Consider the following 24,274-nt stretch of genomic DNA (forward strand, 5'->3'; position numbering starts at 1 on the left):
TGGTTCCATCGGATTTTAAGTGGTGTCAAAGGAAAGTGGGATGAATAGAAATGCTACAGTTTTCAGATTTGTATTTGTAAAAACCACGAGTAATTGTCCTTGCAATTCACAATACGCTAATTTGTGTTTATCCATCATGTAAAATCCCAACAAAATTATAAGAGACTGGGTTTACAATTGCATTGGCAGAAGTTTTGGATTTTAGTAGAATGGAAAATAAAGTATGAGCTCACACACACACACACACACACACACACACACACACACACATATATATATGTGGACTGACAGATTTAAACATTTAAACAACAATACAGAGGAGTTGATTAGAACTGCAGAGAAAAGGACAGTGGGCTCCAGCTGCCTCTCTCAATTCATTGTCATTAGCAGTGGAACACCAACCCCCTTTCAAACTCATTAGTTGATAAAACAACCCTCTGATTTCCCATTAAAAAACCCATTGGTCCTCTCTCCCTGCTCTCCTCACCTCATCCTTACATTCCCACACCTTTGAAGCCTCCCCTGACACTGGGAAATAAATGGGCAGCTCCCATCCATCCCTTTCAACTAGTGCTCAGTTACATAAAAATGATACACAAAGACTCTGGGCCTCTAACATTTGCATTTTAGGATTTCATTTCCACTTTTACTTTAACCTCTGTTCCCTCTTGGGATTTTTGAGCTGATGGGAGCTATTAGAGGGCTGAAATAGGAAAGTAATTGTGTGTCACGCAGTCAGGATGTGACTGAGTTTCTAATACACTCTTTTTAAAGTAATCGCCTAAATATTTTGAATAAAGAAAAGCAAAATCGCATCTTGTTTCCTGGCAGAATAACAATTTATTTAAATTTTGACAAAAGGAAATACATATTTGTGCTTTGTGCAGTTGAACAGCTTTGTTTATATACATTTTAATACACGGTTTTACATACATACATTTATAATCTAATAATCACATACTTAAAATTGAATTATAATCACTTACTGAATATCCATGAATATCAAAGTCCCCATCACCCATATACCAATGTGATAATCTAAAGTTATAAAAATTTGCCTTTAACTTTTTAATTGTCAAAAACATTCATTTACAGCTGCGTAGTGTCAAAATTCAAGTCACCATGTCTCATTCAGCCAGGATCGACTTTTTAAAATTCTTTAATACATCATCTGAAATACAACCCACAGCAATCAGCGCTATTTTGATTTGTTGTGATCCAAGCGACTCAAAGAAACACACTACGAGTAGGTAATCAGTAACACCAGCGTGAAGCCACTTAGCTTAAACGCGCTATTCTTCTTCACGTCTGAGATCCTGAAGACGCACCTGAGCACAAAGTTTTTTGTCTTTTCTAGTTCTGGCTTTGAGAAGCAGTGTTGCTTTCTCACGTTTTTTTATTCACTGTAATGGGTCAAACAGGCAGGTTTTGGTTCAGACAAAAACGGCAACATAATTTCAGCAGAAAGTGTTTTACAAGTTTACATGGATGTCCTCGTGTCGCAGCACTTTATAGGTGATCCAGTAGAAGATGTTGAATATGAGAAAGCTCAAGGGAAAGACGGCTCTGGATATGGTGTCGATCCGTTTGGCTCGGTCAACAAAACGCTTGTGAAGAACTTCTCCGTCGTACGTAGTGACTGGGGGCAGAGGGGAAAACACAGTGGGCCCTTCCACGGTGGTCCCGTCTTTGGCTTGCAGGCAGTGACCGAGTCCATAACCACGGAAGTAAAATCCACGGCTCTCTCGCATGAGTTCCTCCTCCTGTGGGGTCAAACACAGGGAAAAAAGGATTTTTCTTTTAGTGTTTTTTTACTTGCATATTTTAAGTCCCCTGGTGATTTCCAGGGGATTCCCAGATCCATTTGGAGTCAATGAGCTCAAAACAGCAGCAGTAAAAAACAGTGATAAAGGATTTTCAGAAAAAAAAAACTTGAAAAGGTGGATTTTGAGAATTTAAACAGAGAAATAAGACCAAGAAGGTTAGTTAAATGGACAACTAACCTAAATGGCAGAAAACTATTCTGATCATTGGATACAATTAAAAATAGGGTGTCAGTATTAAATATGTCAATATATTTGAACCTTGTCACACTTTTGCTTATTCAACCACATATAATTTATAAAACTGCTCCAAATGTGAAGAAATGAGATGCTTTTTAGCGAAGGATTTAGTCTTGTACCATTTATGGAGCACATGATATTATGATGCTCCACCCACACATACACTATAATTATTGCCGAGTATTTGTCATTTTAGTTTTACATGTACATGAACTTTGATGACGTCCTATTCTTAATCTATTAATTCTTAATTTGTTGATGGACCAACTGCTGCCAACAATAGCAACTTTAAGTATTCTGTAAACATCTTCCACAAGGTTTAGGAGTTTGTTCATAGTTAGATGAGAAAACCAGAATTTCAGCTTCTGCTCTAATTCATTACAAAGGTGTTCAAGAAGGTTGAGGTCTGGACTCTGTGCAGGGCAGTCAAGTTTCTCCACACCAAACTTTATACACCTGCAGCCATGGAAGTGATTGTAACACCAGATGTCATTGATTGGGTGGTGTGACCCAATACTTTTGGTTGTATAGTGTATATTGCGTGTGTATTAGAATATAGGGTGAAACATTTATTGTGGTAGTGTTTTGTTACTTTTTGCCATCTCATCATTTTTCATTTCCATTACTTAATGATCACTTGACCATCTTGGGCTGAATGTCCCTTAGAAAGCCAATGAATTACCCTAGTGTCCACATAATTATTAGCGGAATTTCTTCAAAAACAGAACCAGCTCTCCTGCAATGTCAGCCTCTTTAAGCGTTCGACATGCCGAGGTGAGTAAATAAGGTAAAGAGTAAAGAGCATCTGCATAGTGCAGCATGGGACTGAGTAACCTTATTATCTGGTGTTGTAGCAGTGGTACATACAGGAGTTGGACAATGAAACTGAAACACCTGGTTTTAGACCACAATAATTTATTAGTATGGTGTAGGGCCTCCTTTTGCGGCCAATACAGTGTCAATTCGTCTTGGGAATGACATATACAAGTCCTGCACAGTGGTCAGAGGGATTTTAAGCCATTCTTCTTGCAGGATAGTGGCCAGGTCACTACGTGATACTGGCGGAGGAAAACGTTTCCTGACTCGCTCCTCCAAAACACCCCAAAATGGCTCAATAATATTTAGATCTGGTGACTGTGCAGGCCATGGGAGATGTTCAACTTCACTTTCATGTTCATCAAACCAATCTTTCACCAGTCTTGCTGTGTGTATTGGTGCATTGTCATCCTGATACACGGCACCGCCTTCAGGATACAATGTTTGAACCATTGGATGCACATGGTCCTCAAGAATGGTTCGGTAGTCCTTGGCAGTGACGCGCCCATCTAGCACAAGTATTGGGCCAAGAGAATGCCATGATATGGCAGCCCAAACCATCACTGATCCACCCCCATGCTTCACTGTGGGCATGCAACAGTCTGGGTGGTACGCTTCTTTGGGGCTTCTCCACACCGTAACTCTCCCGGATGTGGGGAAAACAGTAAAGGTGGACTCATCAGAGAACAATACATGTTTCACATTGTCCACAGCCCAAGATTTGCACTCCTTGCACCATTGAAACCGACGTTTGGCATTGGCATGAGTGACCAAAGGTTTGGCTATAGCAGCCCGGCCGTGTATATTGACCCTGTGGAGCTCCCGACAGACAGTTCTGGTGGAAACAGGAGAGTTTAGGTGCACGTTTAATTCTGCCGTGATTTGGGCAGCCGTGGTTTTATGTTTTTTGGAGACAATCCGGGTTAGCACCCGAACATCCCTTTCAGACAGCTTCCTCTTGCGTCCACAGTTAATCCTGTTGGATGTGGTTCGTCCTTCTTGGTGGTATGCTGACATTACCCTGGATACCGTGGCTCTTGATACATCACAAAGACTTGCTGTCTTGGTCACAGATGTGCCAGCAAGACGTGCACCAACAATTTGTCCTCTTTTGAACTCTGGTATGTCACCCATAATGTTGTGTGCATTTCAATATTTTGAGCAAAACTGTGCTCTTGCCCTGCTAATTAAACCTTCACACTCTGCTCTTAGTGGTGCAATGTGCAATTAATGAAGACTGACTACCAGGCTGGTCCAATTTAGCCATGAAACCTCCTACACTAAAATGACAGGTGTTTCAGTTTCATTGTCCAACCCCTGTATGTCCGGTATACATAGTGTCCCTTAACATGTCAGAAAAAGATGAAACAAAATAGTGCCACAGGGATTTAAACTTGCTTCTAAAAATGTTATTTCTGGCCATTAGTTGAAATAAAAGATTGGAACGCAGCAAATCCTCATATGTTGGCCTTGAACAGTTGGTCTAAATTGCTGCAGCACCTCTGTTCAACTGAATTAATTTAACATAGCACCAATTAACAGCAGATTTCATCTCTGCTGCTACACTTGGCAAACAGGGCCAGTTCATGACCAGAACTACATAATCAATTCAATGAAACCCTTTAAAATGACTCAAATGTAATTCCATGCAATACAGTCCAGTCAAGTTCAGTTTACAAGCCAATAGCTGAAATGGCATCCATCAAAGGCAGCCCAAATCATTGTATGGAGGCTTTGCAGCAATATCTACTTCTGAGCAAGGATGTGGAGACAGTAGAAAACATCTCTCTGTTAAGGATGGTACCTCCAGAATAAAGCGGACAATGAGAGGAGGGCAATGCAGATATTAAAAGCATGAATATCTCATCACCCTTGTTTTAGGCTGTCTGTACATTTTTTATGTTTATTTTAAGATTCTTATACTTACTTTTAAAATTAAGAATGGTTTGGACACCTAGTTTTTTATTTAGGGCGCTTCACTTATTTTTACTATTAAAGAGCACTGAAACGATCAAGACTGTTAGTGCAGCCAAGATTTAACTTGAATACAAAGGGGACTTTGCTTTGACAGTGGCAGTCCCTGGATTCTGGAACAGTTTCATACTTTACGGCTGAGTCTATTTAGTCCAAAAAACATTTTTGTTTTACATCACCTTTTAATTTGAGTTCAGTTTGAGTCCCATTAGGTCTTCTATTTTGAGGTGCCTTTTTATGTCAGCACCTTTATTCTCTATTTTTTTGCATTTGTTTGTTTATGTAATTTATGGTATTAACTGATGGTGTGTTTTAAATTGACTTAAAAAAGTTCCAAATGACAGTGAGATCTAAGTTGCAGTTTTCAAAATGCATCCTTCTGAAGTATATCCTGTGCAAATGTGTATGTCTTCTAATGAGTGATCTAAAAAATGTTTAAAGAAGAATAAGGTAATGCTTTCATTTTTGGCTTTATGCTTTTTTAAAATAAAGGTGCATTTTTATTTTTACAGTGAATGAGACATTGTTTCTGCCCTTTGAAGGGAATATTAATAGACACGCAGCTTAACTCTGACAGCCTCTCTGACACTTGCAGAGATTTGCTTTATCGGAGGGAAGCGAAGATGTGTGATCTAAACTGGATACTTAGGAGTCAGTGTGAAGGGCTCTGAAAGCTCTGATCCAAGCATTTCACCTCTTAGTTAATTTCTCTCCCACCAACACTGACAGCTGCCATATTCTAGATGTACTTGGAACAGAGACACTATAAGCTCCTTTCAAAAATTATGTTACTAATGTGTCTCCACTGTGTCTATACTGGTAAATATTTCTTTAAGACACTTTCCTTAAACTGACCCCTGCTATCTTCATATAGACCTTCAGAGTTTAGAGAAATCTGGTAATTCCTTTTATTACAGCAGCCTGGTTGTGAATTACTTCATGGTTACTATATGCTGTCCAAATGATAAATTGCACCTCACCGTCTATGTACAAGGATTTGTTGCTCCTCCAGCACAGCTTAATTATTACTCCTACTTTCTAAAATAATACAGTACTTCATGTGCTGGGGTCTAAGAGTGCGGTTCTCCAAAGATAATTGCTCGTAATCTCTGCTCCCTTCTCTCAGCAGCAACAACACTTTCTCTGTGTAGCTTACAATCAACTAAACCTACACCCATTATTATGTTATGATCTTAGAAGGAGAAAGTTTTTGCATTGAACCATTTCTGTGTTGATCACTAAAAAGAGACATTTTTTAATTGTATTTGAAAACGTCCTGTAATTATTGGAATTAGTTTTGAACCTTATAGACAAAAAAAAAAAAAAAAAAAAAAGATATATAATTATATGTCACAACCTGGTTCAGTGACGACAACAAAAAGGCTAAGCCAAACTAAATTCATCAACGTCCTGCTATGGAAAAATCAAGGACAGCCACTGGTATGAGGAGCAGTCAGGCCTTGATACACCAGACAGGGAACATCGGGCCCTGATGTTCCCAGTCAGCAGCTCACTCCAAACCATTTCCATTTGACCTGAGAATGTCAAATACTGAGGCAGGTAAAAACAGGAGTTTAATAGACCTGTTTCTAAGTTGTATGATTGGGTCAAAAATTTTGGGTATCTTTCCACATGCTTCTCACAGTACTTTGCTGGTATTTTGGGTCATTCCTCCTGACAGAACTGTTGTAACTGAGTCTGGCATAAAAACACACATTTTGAACTCTGCCTACAAAAATGGTCTATAAAATTTTCTATTGGCTTTGAATGACCATAACAAAACACGGACTTTTCTGTCCTTAATGGCACTGTACAAGTAATTTGGCGGTATGCTTCGGGTCCAGTCGGACGACACATTTGCACCCAAGTTTTAACTTCCTGGCTGATCTCTTGAAATGTTGCTTCAATATTTTGCACATAACATTCTTCCCTCATGATGTCACCTATCGAACAATGCCATTCTCAGGCTTGCAATGCATGTAAGTATCTGATTTTAACTGTAAAAAATCTTGTAGTGTCGTAATTACAATTCTGAGCTTTTTACATTTTCAATGTCCAGATAAGTCAAAGACGGCTACTAAACAAGAGAAACAACTGTCTCAGTAAATGCCACAGCTCTTTAAGGGCTTTAAAAAAAGAAAAAAAAGAAGAAGAATCCTAAACTATTTTAAACAGGAGACACGTTGAGAGAGAATAAAGGGCAGAGATTTGAGGTCTTGTACAATACTTGCATACAGGAGCAGAAGGTGAGAAGCAGAAGGTTTATGAAAACGGACGTGGGACTGGCAGTGAGAAAGACGGCAGGATAAATTCACGTTTGAGGTTAAACTTTCACAACACAATCAATTTAGGTGGCTGGAGGCACAGACAGAAATTGGGTTGGAAGGTCAGGGTTGACAAGGGCTTCATTCGTTTTTTTTTTTTACCCTTGCACAGGCGCTGCAATGCTGACTCAGATTTCTGTAGGCTGAGTTGTTACCAGGAATGTCATTGGGTTTCCGCAAAGACTCCACGCTTGCGGCCCGACTGCCAATCGCCTCCATCAAAAAGAAAAATAGAAACATAAGAGGAAAAAACTAGTTACTGCTTTGAATTGAGTTTTAATGTAATTATTTAGTTTAGGTGGCTTGTGGTTTGGGAGAATATTTGCAAATTTCTGATCAGAACAGCAAATCTAAAAGATTAAATTATTCATCTTATAATCTGAGGCTAAGAACAAGGTCTGTAAGGAGAAATAAATAATCTTCAAGCAGTAAATGTAAACTGTTTTATTAAAGATGAAATGAAAGTAAAAATAGAATCTTTGATTTTTTTTTCTGACTAAAGAACAAGCAAGACAAAAGTGTTAATTAACCCTGTGTTTCTTTAATTAATTCACAACTTTCCTCCAGTATAACTAATTGGGTCATGTGTCAATACCTCTCAGACTGATCTCTGGGGGAGTAATTGTGCTACTGATGTGGACATGGGACATCCTTTTCCCTGAAAGACCATTACTTTCTCTCCCCTGTATTGATGGAGGATGGCAGACTGCCCAGTAAACTCCTTTATATTTATAGAGAACACATCTGGGAGACTGCCCACTCTCTACGATATTTAATGGGATTGTCAAGATGCCGTGTCTATTGAAAAAATAAATGTTTTTCAACTTTCTTCAAACTGTTGTGGAGGGAAATGGATCCAGTTTGGTAGGCGTATTGTTGTGTAAGTAGTCATGCCATGATCAAAAATAAATAAGGCTTTAATGGAGAAATATAACAAGCAACTTAACATCTACAACTGCAAACTCACGGCCCTTACTTGGCGTTTCACCAACACAGCCAGCCAGCTAGGTGAAGGTGAGTGCAGGAAGTTATATTTTATTTAGTCTGGTTTTAAAATATGTTAGGGTTAATTTATTGGTGAAGAATGTTTTTTTAACCATTTTAATAAATTTCATTGTTACTATAAACATTCTCTGCTGTCCATCCATAACTTTACCTGGTGACAACAACAATAACAATTGTTGAAAGAAAAGAAATTAGGTTTGTGTTCCTAAGTGTTTGGTAGTTACCTCATACATCAATTCATTCAGTTATCAACTGAGGTCAGATGTGTGTGGTTGACAGCAGAATTCATCATATTATTTCAAGCTCTACACTAAATATCAGACAAACAAATTTCAAAAAAATCACACAGGGCTGTCATGTAACATTGCAGATTTGAAAATGAAATAAATATGTTACTAGGTAATATACGACAGGAAAGACAGCTTAAAATGTTAACTCCATAATCGTTTTGTTATAATTTAAATAAAGAACACTCTCTTTATATTATAGGTTTTAAAGAAAAATGTGAACGGTCAAAATTGACATTGGCAGGTCACAGCTTTTCAAAAACCAGAGGTGTGAAATGGACCCCAAAATTCTGATCGATGCATCCCTATCTAAAACATTACTTAGAGGTTTAAGGAGATGTTCCAGCAAGTAACTTTATCCATCTGAGAAGATATTTGAAATGTATGCTGCTGTGTAGCAGGGATACTGGATCCCAGTTTCTCAAAAACCATGGAAAGGTTTTTTCTCTGTATAAAATGGCATGACAGAAATAAAGGTTCTCAAAGCGCCTTACAGGTCAGTGCCCACCATGGAAATGAGCTGCACTGAGATGAGCAGATTTTCCTCATGTAATGTGACAGCCAGCTGTAGCGTGTTGATGTTGTCAGGTCTGGAATATACAGCATGCCACAATAACAAGAGGCAGAAGTCAACATTATAGGAGCTGACTAGTGCTTGTGTATGTGTGTGCTTTACCTTGTGCCTACTTTTAGGAATCAGCTGCAGCGTGTGATAGTTTGAATGTTTGACTTCCTGGAGACATCCTTCAGCAATCTGTGTTTCTGCACAATTTACACTTACTATTCTCTGCTGCCGCTGCTTTTTCCTCAGCCTGATGAAATCCTTATGTTGCCTCGAGACAAAGTTGACTGCTGCATATTCCAGTAAAGCAGCAAACACAAACAGAAGGCACACTGCCATCCATATGTCGATGGCCTTCACATAGGACACCTAACAACAGAAAACACCCCAGAGATATCAAAAGCCAATCAGTACGTCAAAAGGAAAATTTGCAAGTTGTTCACAGTCCACACGTTTTTTAGCACTGGCTTGCACCGACTCAAGTGTGGAATGACCTAGAATTGAAATGAGTCAGTGAGTTGTGGCCAGCTGATACGTAGCGATCAGACAGATCACGGACAAGACTCTGGGAGTGCCCCATCTGTGTCATTCATAAAAGAAGACATGCCACAGCACATCAGTAATACTCAAGCATTGCATGGAGGGTTCACTTAATAAGGCAACAATTTACTGGCTGTTAAAAAGGCAAGAACTAAAACAGAGAAAGGTGATTTTCTGTTTCTATTATGATTATCCACCATCATCTCTTAGCAGGATCTGAATCATGCAAAATAATGACTGAATACGTCCAAGTAAGTAACCCCAAATTAAACCTTTCTCTGGACGATTTCCACAACCAACATTCTCCTTCACATGAATATAGCTGAGATTAAACATCTGTCCTCATCCCTCTGAGTTGTTTTTGTTCTCATCAGGATATAACAAGACTAAAAGGTAATGTTTCAAAAGTATGAATAATTTTTTAAAGGTGGTGTCAAAACAAAATGTCAGAAACTGAGGTGAAATTCTAGCTCACTAAATATCTTTAACATATTCACCGACCTTTATGTTGTCAGGTGTTATGTGCTGCTATTTCTCCTTGCTTCAGCTTGGCTCCAAAATGTTTCCCTGAATTCTGTGGATAACATCTCAAACTACAACAGAAGTATGCTACTTTTATATGCATTACTGTGATTTCAACTTCGTTTGTCTTGCTATCCCTGACTAACTTGCACATATAACCATAAGCCAATATAAATAAGATTTACCTTTGGCAGAGAAGCTCTTGAACCAGAGCTCTGCGTAGTCATCGTCAGCACAGTGGTAATACCCAGACCAACTCTGGCCGGTGCAGCATCCATATTTATCCAAAAGGACACCCAGGACAGGATAACGATGAGGAGTGAAGGGATGTACATCTGGATCAAGTAGTAACCCATCTGCCGTTCCAGGTGGAACTTCACCTCGATGCAGGTGAATTTACCTGCAGAAACAGTACATAAGATAATTAACTCAATGTTTGTGTTCAACCATATATTTGAAGTATTTAATTGGAATTTTATATGATTGAGCAGCACAAGGTAGTGCATAATTGTGAAGTGGGAGGAAAATTATACACAGTCTTCAAAATGTTGTACAAATAATCTAAATAGTGTGGTCTGCATTTGTGGATCACTACTTTGTAGAACCACCTTTTGGTGAAATTAGAGCTGAAAGCCTTCTGGTGTACGCTCTACCAACGTTGCACATCTACAGACTTAACCTTTTGCCAATCCCACTTTGAAAAATAGGTAAAGCTCAGTCAGATTAGATAAAAGAGTTTGTAAACAGCATTTACCAACTTTTTTCACAGATTCTCAATTACATATTGGACTGAACTTTGACTAGGACATTCTAACACAAAAACTTTCAGATGAAATTTTCCTTTCATCTGTTTCTCTTTAGGATTGTCAAACTGGAATCTGAACCTTCTAGGATTGTCCCTTTATTTAGCTTCCCTGTCCTGCTAAAGAAAGGTATCCCCACAGGATGACGCTGTCACTACTATGTTTCACCATGGTGATGTGCAGTGCTAGCTTTCTACCAAACATCTCTGCATGTAGGCCACATTCTTCCACGTTTTACCTGGAGCAAACTTTAAAGCGGATCTCTTATGAATATTCTTTAACAATAGTTTTTTCTTGCCACTCTTCCTTAAAGCCAGATTTGTTGAGTGCATCACTAATAATTGCACCTGAGCGGTGGATCTCTGCTGCTCCTCCAAAGTTCCTTGGTCTTCATGATGTTTTCGGTTCATGTATGTTCTCCAACAAATGTTTAAGGCCTTCAGAGAACAGCTATATTTACACTGATGATAAACTACACACAGGCAAACTTTAATTATTAGGTGCATTCTAAAGGCAAATGGTTGCACTGGATTTAATTTCGTGGTATCAGATTGAAGGGGTTGAACAGATATGCACGGTACACTTTTCAGACTTTTGATTGTAAAAACTTCGGAAGCCATGTATCATTTTGCTGTAACTTTACATTTATGCACTACTTTGTGTTGGTTTCACATAAAATACCAACAAAATACATAGGGGTTTTGGATGTAAAAGAAGGTAAAAAGCTTCAATGAGTATGAATACTTAACTGAATAATTTTATCTGATTTACATTTTAGAAAACAAATAAACTCGTAAAGGTAACGTAGCCATATCAGGTCAGAAGATATTGGATAAGGTGCATACTTTGTACTGGCTTTGATTGGGTCATTGCTTCTTTCAGTACTCTAACTGGAATTCATGATGCACCTGTGTTGTAGTGCTTAGTGCAGTAACCCAAGTCCTTTTCTTCTTTCAGCACAAACTGTGGGAGTGTGAGATCATCAGCTACTTGAACAGGGTTGTCAGACAGCCACTTAAAGATCAGGTCATTCATGGTGTAGCCGACTGTGAAAGGAGAACAAAGGACATAAAGTGGACAGAGATGATAGTCAGACCAGAGAGAAGTGTTGTGAAAATGTGCCAGACTTCCTGTACCTCATCCTAATACTCTCTATATGAAATTGGTATGTGGTTATCTTAACCAGATACAACTCAGTAGATAATGAAGGAACACAAAGGAAAGAATGCTCTTTTGCTCTGTGAAATTCAAAATGATTTTCCATAATCCTTCAATTTTCCAAGGTCTGAAAAATCAACAGAAAACGCCCTGAAATTAAAATTCTGACTTTGAAAACCAGACGTTTCTCACCAGTCTGATACAGCTGACAGTCGTGTTAAAGGAAGAGATAGCTGTGATAACTAGCAATTTATCTGCACCTCCGACAGTTTGTATTCTCTTTAACTAGCTGTAGAAAATGTGCCCAACCTCTGTTGCTACATAGTTTAAATGTATAAAATGTAGAGAACACTCTATCGCTAATATTTGTTAGCTATGCTACTGAGCACAGTAATGAGCTAATCCATCAGGTTTTCCAGTTTGCAACTGGAACACTGTTATAATAGGGTTAGATATAATTCCCAGATCTTGCTTCTAACTTACAGTTTATTGTCATTGTGGACAATAGGGTCACATTATAGGTTAAAAGTGATCTCTAAGAACAACTGCACTGATTCATAGAGAAACGGACATCTAAGAGAACAAGTGGACCTAAAACATTACAAGTAGCCATAGGCCTGATACTTTTTCCTCAAATGTTTACCTTTCAGCGTTTCTGCTATTTAAAAGGGCCATTACATCCTACTGCTGATGTTTTCTGTTAAGTTAACTATAACAATCAATTGCAAAACTTAGCATTCTCGCTCCATAAAACTCTATTCAAAAGTTCCCATTGCATGAGTCTTACATCCCTAACATGAAGTTTGGGATAAATTCCTACCCTTAAAAATTCGACTCGGAGAGAAAGAAAGTCAGATTTTGAGTACTACTGATGAAACACCAACCAGTTACACTTTTACTATTACTTTTACTTTTTTCTTCATAGTAAATATCCTCCAGAGAGAAGCTGTTTTTCAGGGCTTAATCCATCTTCTGCCTAGACAAAAAAAAAAAATGCTTGTTAACCTTTGCCCTCCTTTCTTTCTTTTAGTTTATTGAGGATGCATTTATAGTTAATTATTTAAATTTAGATGTACAATTATTTATATCCTGCTCAACAATCAGTGGAAAAATCTAGAGCAATCAAACATTTCTTATAATTGCTCAACAGCTTTTTGCATGTTTCCATTGGTATTTTGATCTTTGTTGATAAGCTCAAAGTCTTTGAGGCTGGAAAGCCTCCTTGCCATCACCCTAATCTTTAGTTCCCTCCACAGATTTTCTATCAGATTCATGACTTGGTCACTCCAAAACATTATTGCTTCCAGGTTGAAGAAACATGTTGAGAAAATTAAATGATTACTTAAAACTCCAATCTGTCAGAGGTATAAATACTGTTAGGCTCAACTGTAGGTTTATACAGTTCAAACAACAAAAAAGAATAATAATGTATGTACCATAACATACAAATTAACGCTTATTAGGTCATCCCCATTCATTTGGAAGGCACCATTTTAGTTCCAACAATACATTTTATGAATCACAAAATAAGATTCAGTTTGAATATTTAAAATTAGAGAAGTTTCTTACTAGTTTAAATATTGTTTAAGCGTAAACAGACTAAGAAATCTTAAAGAAAATATGAATACTTCAAACTATATACTGTAGCTTTGCTACAGTTTTCACCTGATATTTCACCTTACACGTGTTTAAACCACAAACAGATTTGTTTTGAGGTTACTGCAAAGAATACTGGCTGAACAATAAACAAAAAACTGCATTTTATTTACAAGTCATGAAACATATGCCTATACAGTATATGTTGATATGAAGATTATTTAAGGTTGTACATATTTTCATAACTGTGTAATTTTTGTTGTATCAGCATGAAGCAACGCAGACATCTGAACAATACTGACGTCTACTGGGAGCCTGGGCTGCAAACACATCAATTATTCAAGATGCTACACCCAGTGCTGTACCACACATCTGAGAAACACTTCCATAAAAACACACTTATTCCGTTTTTTGAGACAAGATGTTATTCACACATCCTCCCACAACAACCGAGGAGAATACCAATGTTTTCCTAAAACATTGAAATGGTCTGCTTTGCCTTTGCCATTTATAACTATAAGGTTTTCCAAACATGACCAACTCACGTAGCAGACGAAAAGAAATTAATGAGCCAGAACGTCTGGAATAGTGAAACGAGGTCGGGTAATGACCGTTCGTTGCATGTCATCTACTTTCTTATGTTTAATAGTCATTCATTGAGTGAAACGCTTCAGTCACCCTCCCAGTCTTTCTCACTTCTATTCTTTTCATCAGTTGTTGAAGTTACAAAGTAGATTTGAGGCTAGTACATGCTAATGACTCAAGGCGGATAACCTCTTATAAACTGCAGATATGGAGCTTTGATGTGTCAGAGCAAAACAAATCCCATGCTTGGAGCTTTTTATACATCTTTGTCAACCATTGGCATGAAAGGCCAGACTGAAGACTTAACCCTTTACCTACTGAGGCTAAAAATGGCGATTCCGATGTACTTTGTTATTATGGCTGTAAAATGGTCAGGAAATTGCCTAAGTCTGAGAGCTTTGGTCCCTTTTTCCAAGAGTACTTGAACTTGACTTTCCAACATCTGATTAATGATTATTTTACATTATATGGTATTGTCAGCAGTTTAAAAGAAGAAAAATACAAGATTAAAAAACGGCAGTAGGTAACGATCTGCCGCAGGATTACTATCTACTTACACAACACATGATTCAAATTTCAAGATTAATATTTGGGTATACTTAGTGACATACGTTTATGTACATATAATGAAGGAAAATTATTGATCAATGAGCTTGTTGAAGGAGAGTCCCATTTCTTACCCGTTTTGAATTTTAGTAAAGCTTTAAAATTAAGCCATAAAATCCATTTTCTTTTGGCTTCTGAGACACGGATAAGTTCCTGGTAATTGTTGGACTTCTACTACTCTACATAGTTTAGTAAATACTTTGTAGATTATACGATGTAGATTAGAATTAGTGCTTGTTTTGTTTTAGCTGCATATATTTATTTTGTTCCTTGATTCTCGATATTAATGATTCCAAGCTACTTTACGAATTTTACATTTGTACTTTAAGTAAATTTTAAATAAGATCTAAATACTAAAACATATATCGAGATCTTGTGATTTTTTTGTGTGTATTAGAGATAGCTACCTTGAGAGGAAGAGTTTACTCTTGAAACTGATTTATTTTATTTGAACATTACGATAACTTAATGTAGCTTAAGATCACCACAATCTAACAAAATAAAAATAAAATATGAAATGTTTTGTCCTCCAAGTGTTTAAACAAAGGAGGGCGTTGTGGACCTAAGAGGTGTGTGTGTGTGTGTGTGGATTGAGTTACTGTATCACTTTCCACTGCCATTAGAGGAGAGGTAATCATTTCTGATTAAAGGCCCAGTGAGGATACTTGGCCTTGTGTTGACAAGTGCTTGTATACCACCTAAGGGTGCAATCACCTTGGCTGAAGCCTAATGTTGAGAGGATATTATTACGGCTTTTATTGTTACTACTAAAAATGTGCCTACGGCATCTGTTCAGCAAGAAAAGTAAGAATAGTTGGGAAGAAACAGGAGTTATCATTGAGGTTAAAAAACAAAAATATAATATAATATAAATGCAGCTATAGACAAGCAAATCTACTTTAAAAATGCATTTAATGCATTTGATCATGTTTTGCCAATATACTATGTTCTAATATAGCAGACTTTAATTAAGCCAATTTCTTTTTACAATTAAAGGATGCTGTAGTATACAAATGTCTTATGGTTAGCAAAGTTACAACTACGGCGCTATATAAGATTATTGACAGAAAACTTCAGAACACTTCAAATTAAACATTATAATGGTAAATGTCCCATGAAAAATGTGTTAGTCCAAATAATTTTTATATGTGAATAAATTTGCATGAGCTGCTCCTACCTCTTGATTTTTAAGAGCCCCTAAAATATCTCAGTTTTCCAGAGCTAGAAAGCCATTCCTCTTAGCATCCCCAACTGCACAAAACAACACCCCAACCAGTACGAAGAGGAGTTGAGGAAGGATTGAAATGGGCTTTAGATCAATAGTAGGGACCAGCAGAAGAAGAGAGCGCTCTACTTGAGGCCCGATTCATTGCCGTTTAATGGCCTGGGGTCATTCATAGGATGGCATTTGGTGCTTTAGCAAAAGTTGAGGGGTAGAAGAAAAGTCCCAATTTTAGATCAGAAACAGAAACAGATTGCTTATTCGAAGTTTGGCCCCCATAAAGAAACTTACTGGTTCTTTGTACAACGCAGGAAAAGCCTACTGGTTACTGGTTATCGTTCACTTCAGTCATATTAACTTTTATGCCTTATGCTACCACATTTATTCCTCCTCTTTTAATCTCTAAACGTGTGATCAGTTTACTTGTTAACAATGTTCACTTGTCAGGCCAGGTATTCAGATGAACAGGTTGGACACTGAGGTCACATTCATTTCAGGTTCGACATACCAGGATCTTGATTGAGAATTTGCTTTGACTAAGTCAGTGGCCCTACAAGGCTGTTTACGGTGACAGTTAGGTGGCTTAAAGTTTTCATCTAATTTGTGTGTTTTGTTAAGATGTTTCCACATGTTTGTCCTTGTGTTAATTTGCAGAAATAAATCATGTGGCTTATTGGAAACTGTGGAGATTAGTTCCACAAACACCCATAAAAACTGTTATTGGATCAGATAAAGATTTAAGAAACAACACCAGCTTTCCTTATTTATTTGTGGAACATCCTTCTGTGGAGATTACTTTATGACACAGGTTCTTTGTCCCTTTCACCCTTTGCTAAGCTTAAATTCCCTGTGATAAAGAACTAGATCACCTCTAGGCATTGCGGTGAGTCACATATAATAAAAGGGACACTGAATTAAAATTTTATTATTTATATCCTGGAAATTGGTTTCATAAGGGCAGATCATATCTCTACTAAAAGTAAATAGAGATTGAAAGGAGAGGATATCATTTATTTTGTTTTTTTCAGTGCAGTAACCTTTTAAAAGGTTTTGAATGTATATGTTATTCCACATTTCAGCATTCTAACAGTGAAAAATGGTATATAAAACATGAAAACACCATTAATCATCCACACACCCTTGTCAAGCCATGTTTGTCACAGTTCCAGTGGTTTTAAACTTTTAATTAGTATAGTTTAATAAAGTAGCTATTTTCCTGAAGCCATTTCCTGAGTTATCAACATATATCTGCCTTATTTGAATGGTGTGTTTTCCCATATTTCCCATTTTGAAGAATGGCTAAGAGAAATTGGCTGGTGTGTCCTGTCATATTTTTACTCCAGAGGGGTTAATAACTATTTACATCTACTTGAGTAACTTAAAAACAATCTACACCTAGAAGCAGTTTTACTTGCGCTATACGTTTTCTGCTTGAGTATTACTATTACTTGAGCACAATTTCTGACTACTCTACCCACCATCAGTTACTTCACTGAATGAAGAGCAAGCATGTTTTAACCAAAAATGCACCAGACACACTTTTAATTTATGTTAAATTTAGACTTCTTTCTTGCACACAAGCTTCAATGTTCTATCTGCTGACCCTGCTGTACCATCGGGAGGTCAGTAAATATAATGCTATACATTGTCAATGTGTCTAACATATTTACATTACCTCCTGTAAGTGTTGGCTTCAGAAATGCTGTGAAAAAATTGGATTTGGAAACATGTTTCTTCTGACTGAGTTACTCAGTACTAGAGTAGCATTTTTATTAAAAACTGTCTTTATTCTGGAGTGAAGGAAGGAAGGAAAGACGGAAGGTAGGAAGGAAGGAAGCATCCAAGAAAGGTAGGGAGGGAGGAAGGACGCAAGGGAGGAAAAAGTGAGAGAAAGAAAAAAACAAAGTAGGATATAGTGGAGGGAGGGAGGACATGTAGAGACTAGGACAGATATTAAAGTCTAGAAATACAAATATTTTCCCATACTCTTATTCTCTTTTTCCATACTTATCCAGACCTGGAATACTGAAATCCAATTCCATACTTTTGTGTGTATGAGTCTCTTGTTACCTAAATGAAACACTTCACACAGACCACCTATATCCAGGAATATTTATAAATAATACCATGAGCTTTTATTTTAACAATAAAATTTGCAATGCTGTTAAATGAAACAAACTACACTTGAACACATTTAAAGGTTAGTATTCCTTGTAATAATGCCATATAAACCAGGCAAAGGCTGAAACATCAAAGAGATTAAAAAAATAGATTTAAGAGAACAGAGTAAGAGGAAGAAATGAAAACTCACAGCTTTCAAGCTGCATGGTGCAGGTCTGAATGTCCATTGGGAAATTCTTCAAGTCCATAGGGCAGGACAGGGTTAGAGTCAACCTGAGACAGAAACAGATTGGAAGAAAGAATAGGAGCCATAGGGAATGTCAGAAGGCCTTAAAGAGTTCAGGGAAATGATTCCAGACATAGGGAAACATGGTAGGGTTATAGAAAGAAAGAACAGTCAATTCTATGGGCACACATTTGTTTTGTTTACCACTTTACAAAATGCAAATGTCTATAAAATCCTAATAAAAAAAGGGGACAAAAGGTAAACATTCCTCATTGACAGAAGATTAGAAAACATTTCGAGTTACCATTTGATCACTCATTGCACCACAGTAAATGAAAAGTAATTGGTCTGGGCATCCTAACTTCATCTGTTGTGCCGTTGAAGCTCTATGGTTTCACGGATTCTCAGAGAGGAAAGACAGAGAAAGCTATTTAAGAGTCTGTCTGAACGAAAGCTGTGTAATTATCCGCTGTATTGCATTGCCCAGAGGCAAGACAAGAGCCTTCAGCAATAAACACACTCACACGCATCTGATAATGTGTTATGATGATACAATATAATTTCCTACAGATGAAGAACAAACTACAAATACCCCACTGATTGATTTTTCTCACACTGCTTAAATAGTGTCATGTATTTCGGGTTGATTTGATTCATAATTACCAAATGCAGCTAGGAAGCAAATAAGGTACGTGACAGAACATTAGCTCAGCGGATTGGAAATATTGTTGACCTGAGTGGGGCTAACAACTAATGTTTCGTCTTTTCAAATGGTCCCATTTATGAGTGTTATTCCTAAAGCTACACTACTTTTTAACCTGGGATATTTAAACTGAGAACGGCTAATTCTGTTGACATTAAACAACGTCCTATTCAGGAATGAACAGCTGCTGTAAACTGAAAGACATTTAGAGAAAGATCTATATACTTCATGGAGAAGAGGTCAAGCAAATTTCCCCTCGAGGACATCATCACTTTATCAGTCTGTTACACACACATGTGTGACTTCTATCTTCTTTTCTTTCTGAATATGATGCATGGAAGCATAACCATTTTTAACTTAATAACTCAAATAGAGAAGCGGTTATCAAACTGCATTTCTAGACATGTTCAAAGGTCTGGAAAAGAATAGTCATAATGAAATTCCTTTTAATAAATTTGCTTCCAACTCACAAGCAAAACACTTTTGTCCTACGTCGCTCTAATTTTTGACACTAAAACATAAGCTCTCAATGAAACTTTAACAACTTGATCAGCCTAATTACTTTTGATGCCTCTAGAAATAAAGTTTCTTTCTTTACAGACAAGAAAAAACTAAATTAGACAGCAATAATATACCGTAACCCAGAGTGAAAATGGCACTGTCTACCTTTAGTGAGCTGTCTAAACCCAAGGTCCTACTAAACTTGTTTTATTGTCTTTTTCCAAATTCCATTAAACTTTTTGCCAAATGTGATCTTCACAATGTTGATTTACAAACCATTTATTTGTAATAAAATTAAACATGCTTTATTTAAAGTAAAGAAACATTATTTCTGTGAATTAGAGACATTAGCTACGAACTTAAAAATTCCACCACATTTCACCATTATTACATTATCTGCAGCTATATTATATTCTAACTTATTTATACATTAGTAATGGTATTCAACATGTTTTTTGTAATTTTTTTGACAGCAGTGTATATTTTCCCACCCCTGGGATTTAATGACAGTCTTCTCAGCTTCAACAGAGGGTTAACTGGGTTTCAGAAAGCTGCTTTTAGCTTCAAAACCTAAAACACACATAACTTTATAATTTATTTCTAAAGGACTATGTTATTCTTCACATACAATAGCAAATAGCTTGTAGTAAATGTGCATCTTGCTCTGCTGGGGTGCTATGCTAACATTAGTGTTGCTTCTCTCTGTTTTGATATGACTTGTTAGTAATTTGGCTTCTAACCTGATTTCTTTGTGGCTCCAGTGAATTGTTTGGATAAAACCTACAGGAAGAGCTGTTCTCATACTTTACAAAGTACTTAGCTTTGAATTTTGTAATTATTAATGAATAGTTTTAAGATAAGATAAGATAAGATAAGATAAGATAAGATAAAATAAAATAAGATAAGATAAGATAAGATAAGATAGACTTTATTGATCCCAGAATGGTGAAATTAACTTGTTACAGCAACTCTTAGTAACACACAAGTAGAGTGCAGATAGTTAGGAGAATGTGCAACCAAAGGAGAATAAGGTAAATATGTAATAACAAGTAGTAATAATTGAATAAAATAAAGTAAAGTAAAGTAAAGTAAAGTAAAGCAAAGCAAAGCAAAGCAAAGCAAAGCAAAGCAAAGCAAAGCAAAGCAAAGCAAAGCAAAGCAAAGCAAAGCAAAGCAAAGCAAAGCAAAGCAAAGCAAAGCAAAGCAAAGTAAAGTAAAGTAAAATAATGTATGTACAATAAATAGTGGAGGTGATTGTGCTAAAGTGAAAATGATTTCCGGTATTTACAAATACAGAGGCTGTCACACGCATAATTACAGCATTTTATAGCATATTTATATAGCAGCATGCTTAGCAACTCTCAACTGAGTGTGCTCTAAAATAATATGATTAAAATAAATAAGAGCAAAAGCTTTATTGCACATTAGGTAATATAAAATAACCATATATGAACACAGAAATAGAAGACAAGCAAGGCGATGTGAATAAAGTAGATTCCGCTAGATGATAACATAAATCTTGATAAAGTTTTAATCTATTAGGTTCAGAAATACAAAAAATTGTTTGAGTCTGAAATTTTGTTGCAATCTGTTTGAGATGAACTTTGAGTTAGCTTATGTGAAGAATGAACATCCACAACCCAGTGAGCATTTTTCTTAGTTAAGAAATACATCTAAACACTGTCTAAATGGTTCATTAACATCTAGGTTAAACTTGGTAGCCACTTAGTTTAAAAGTCAAAGTTTTATAGAGCAGGACTATCTGTGTTAATTCATATAAAAACTGTTTTATTTTGAATGAAAGTTAACATCGACTTCAGAAGGTGTCTTGCTGTCATTGCACAACACTTAAAATGCATGTTTCCTCCCAATGGTAAAGTGTACAATATATATCTGAAAACATTGCCAATTTTACTACTTCTCAGTGATCCACCTACAAATAAATAATGCTGATTATTTTCCACACATTGATATTATGTCCACAGTATAGTAATAAAAATAGATGAAATTAGTTTAGAATACTAAATCCACTGAAGCTGTCCTGTTGTATTGCTCTTGCATCTTATACTGCTCTATACTTACTCTCACTCACTTAAAACTGTGCACATATATTTATATTATATTGTAGATATGTTTATACTGTTTAATTTGTATTGTATTGCACCGACTACGCCAAAACAAATTCCTTGTATGTCCAAAAACATACTTGGCAATAAAGCTTTTCTGATTCTGATTCTGATTCTGATTCAGTTTGTACAGACTTTTTCTGGACCTTAAGAATTTTTTAATTTTAAGTCTAAGCTTCCACCAGTTTTAGACCAGACTGTTTTACTTGATCTGAACCTTCTATAGATTGAAATCAGGTCTATTGAAAACTAGACACAAAGTCTCTCCTTCCCAAAATAGTTGCATACTACATATTATTATGTGTTGGAAATGATTAAAGCATTTAAAAAATGGACAACATTTGAGTTTTCTCATTGGTTTTATTCCAGGTATGGAACTAAAAATTGTTTCTTGCTTTTGTTTTCATCTCTAAGGAATGCAAAAACCTGAAACTGATTTACTTTAATTTCCTTTTACTTTTTACTTAGAAGAGATCCTCTCATCTTTCAAGTGCCACCCATCATCATTATTATCATCTTTTAAATCAACAAATTAAAAGAAATGCTTTTCTTTTCTTTTCTTTTTTCTTTCTGCTCTCGGTGGAGGAGGACACTTTTTCTCTGTCTCCCTCACCCTCCCTTATCTGCCCTGCTTCAGCTCTGTGTCTTGTCTTTTTTTTGGAGCCTCTTTTTGCATATCTTCCAAAATTCTGAGTTATGGATTTGGTCATCTGGTCTCTCAATGCAATTGATCAAATTTTCTTGACGAGAAGACAGGGTGAAGGGGAACCCCCTTATCCAGACAAGACGTTTTTTCTCTGGATACACAATGGACTCCTGGCAGAAGTGGAGGATTGTGTGTTTGTCGATAATGTCAGTCGAGGATGTAGAAGATATGTATATAATTGGATGTTTGATATCAGGATTTCTGCTTTTTGGACTTGGCGGTTACCTGGCATTTCGAGAAATTTGAAAAACGTCAGCAGCTGTTCTGGCAATTGTAAGGCTGCCTGGCATGTATGATGGGATCTTCAGGGTGATCAGCACTCAGACTGAGATGTTACGTGAGCTGAATCGCAGACTGGATGTGATCCTTACACAGGATCGCAGGCAGGTTGCGGTTCCTGGACTCAGGGGTGAAATCGGATAAATCTTGGAGAAAGTTGTTCGCTCAGATATGGCGGAAAGGACCTGGAATTTGGCTGTTTGGATTCGCCTTTGAGAAGCACCAGCGAGACTCCCAAGGCTGACGGAAAATGAAGAGTCAACCTAACCCAAATAATTGTTGTTTTCTGAATATGGCTCCCCTGCACGGCCTTGATGGCTGGCTATCTTCAACTTCTCCTGGAAGTTATGTAAACATGATGCTCTGCTCCCTCTGCCCCCTCCCTTCCCTGAGGACATCTGTGGACCTGCTCAGAACTTTGTGGCCGGTTGATGAACCTTCCATCGTATCATCAAGGACAATGGCCTCTGTGACGGTGCTTCACAGACTTACTTTGCACACACACACATGCTCAAGATAAACATATGCACCCACTTACACCGCCTTCACTGGCTCCCCTGCATGATGTTGTTTCGTATATATGTTGCTTCTTTGTGCTGAGGTTTTTTTGCAATCTCAAACTGTATCCTGCTAAGGATAAAGTGTGAAATATGATTTTTTTCCCCTCTACTTACCTAATGTGGTCTCTTTTCTCATCTACCTAAATGTGTAATTTCATTACTTTTCATAGATTTTCAGATTTCTCAGAAGGATTACCAGCGAAAGCCAAATATTATTAGTATTTGAAAATTGGTGTTTTTTACACCAATGACCAGAGAATTTTAGATTTCTTAAAAGGATTGTATTACAACTATATCATACCAGTGATAGCCAAACATTATTAGTATTTAAAAAGTTTGGACTAAAACTGTTTTATACCAGTGACCCAGCTTATTTGAATGATGGGACCACAACTGCCTCATACCAGCGACCTCAAGGATTAATATTATAATTTTTCTTCTAGCACCGGATAAATTCCTTACCACAGAGGACTTAATGAACTAATTACCTTTATTAGAACGATTGGATTAGAACCAGCTCTTACCAGTAAACTCCCAAGGATTATTAGTGTAATTTGATTTGCTTTTCTGTGTTTGATTTTTTGTATCATTGTAATGTTTTTCCTCATGTACAGCGCTTTGAGTACCTTGTTGCTGAAAAGCACTATATAAATAAACTTGACTTGACTTCAAATGTTCACATGCACTTGGCAAAATTAAAACAACAATAACATTTCTTATATATAATTAAAACGGTGTTTCACCTTTATAAAAACAGACATCATAGAATGCTTAAGTTCGAAGCATTTCTCTGCCAATAATCTTCACATTTTGAAAATAAAGAAGTTACATTTTTCTAAACCTAAAATGTGACACACTGCTGACTTGTCCAAAGTGTGTGCTGCTTTTTGCCCAGTAAGAACTAGGACAATATCCATCTGCCTCTCAACATTAAACAGAAATAAATGGATACACAAAATAGATAAAAAATATTAAACTGTGACACCCAT

General features: G+C 36.8%; 1 protein-coding gene across 3 annotated transcripts in view; it reads right to left on the bottom strand.

Moving 5' to 3' along the window:
- Positions 1-820: 820 nt before the first annotated feature.
- glra4a (glycine receptor, alpha 4a) overlaps positions 821-24,274 on the bottom strand; it is an 82,853-nt gene continuing 59,399 nt past the window's right edge. The window contains exons 5-10 of one of the 3 annotated variants that reach the window (XM_047352675.1): positions 18,375-18,457; positions 11,805-11,942; positions 10,279-10,493; positions 9,251-9,400; positions 7,280-7,390; positions 821-1,763 (exon numbers count right to left, since the gene is read on the bottom strand). In XM_047352675.1, the coding sequence (XP_047208631.1) occupies positions 1,473-1,763; positions 7,280-7,390; positions 9,251-9,400; positions 10,279-10,493; positions 11,805-11,942; positions 18,375-18,457 (988 nt within the window). In that variant the 3' untranslated portion in view covers positions 821-1,472. The remainder of the gene's footprint in view (positions 1,764-7,279; positions 7,391-9,250; positions 9,401-10,278; positions 10,494-11,804; positions 11,943-18,374; positions 18,458-24,274) is intronic. The other 2 variants (XM_047352676.1, XM_047352677.1) reach the window with 2 other exon arrangements.

This window comes from Girardinichthys multiradiatus, chromosome 23 (genome assembly GCF_021462225.1).
Source record: "Girardinichthys multiradiatus isolate DD_20200921_A chromosome 23, DD_fGirMul_XY1, whole genome shotgun sequence".
Classification (NCBI taxonomy): Eukaryota; Metazoa; Chordata; class Actinopteri; order Cyprinodontiformes; family Goodeidae; genus Girardinichthys; species Girardinichthys multiradiatus.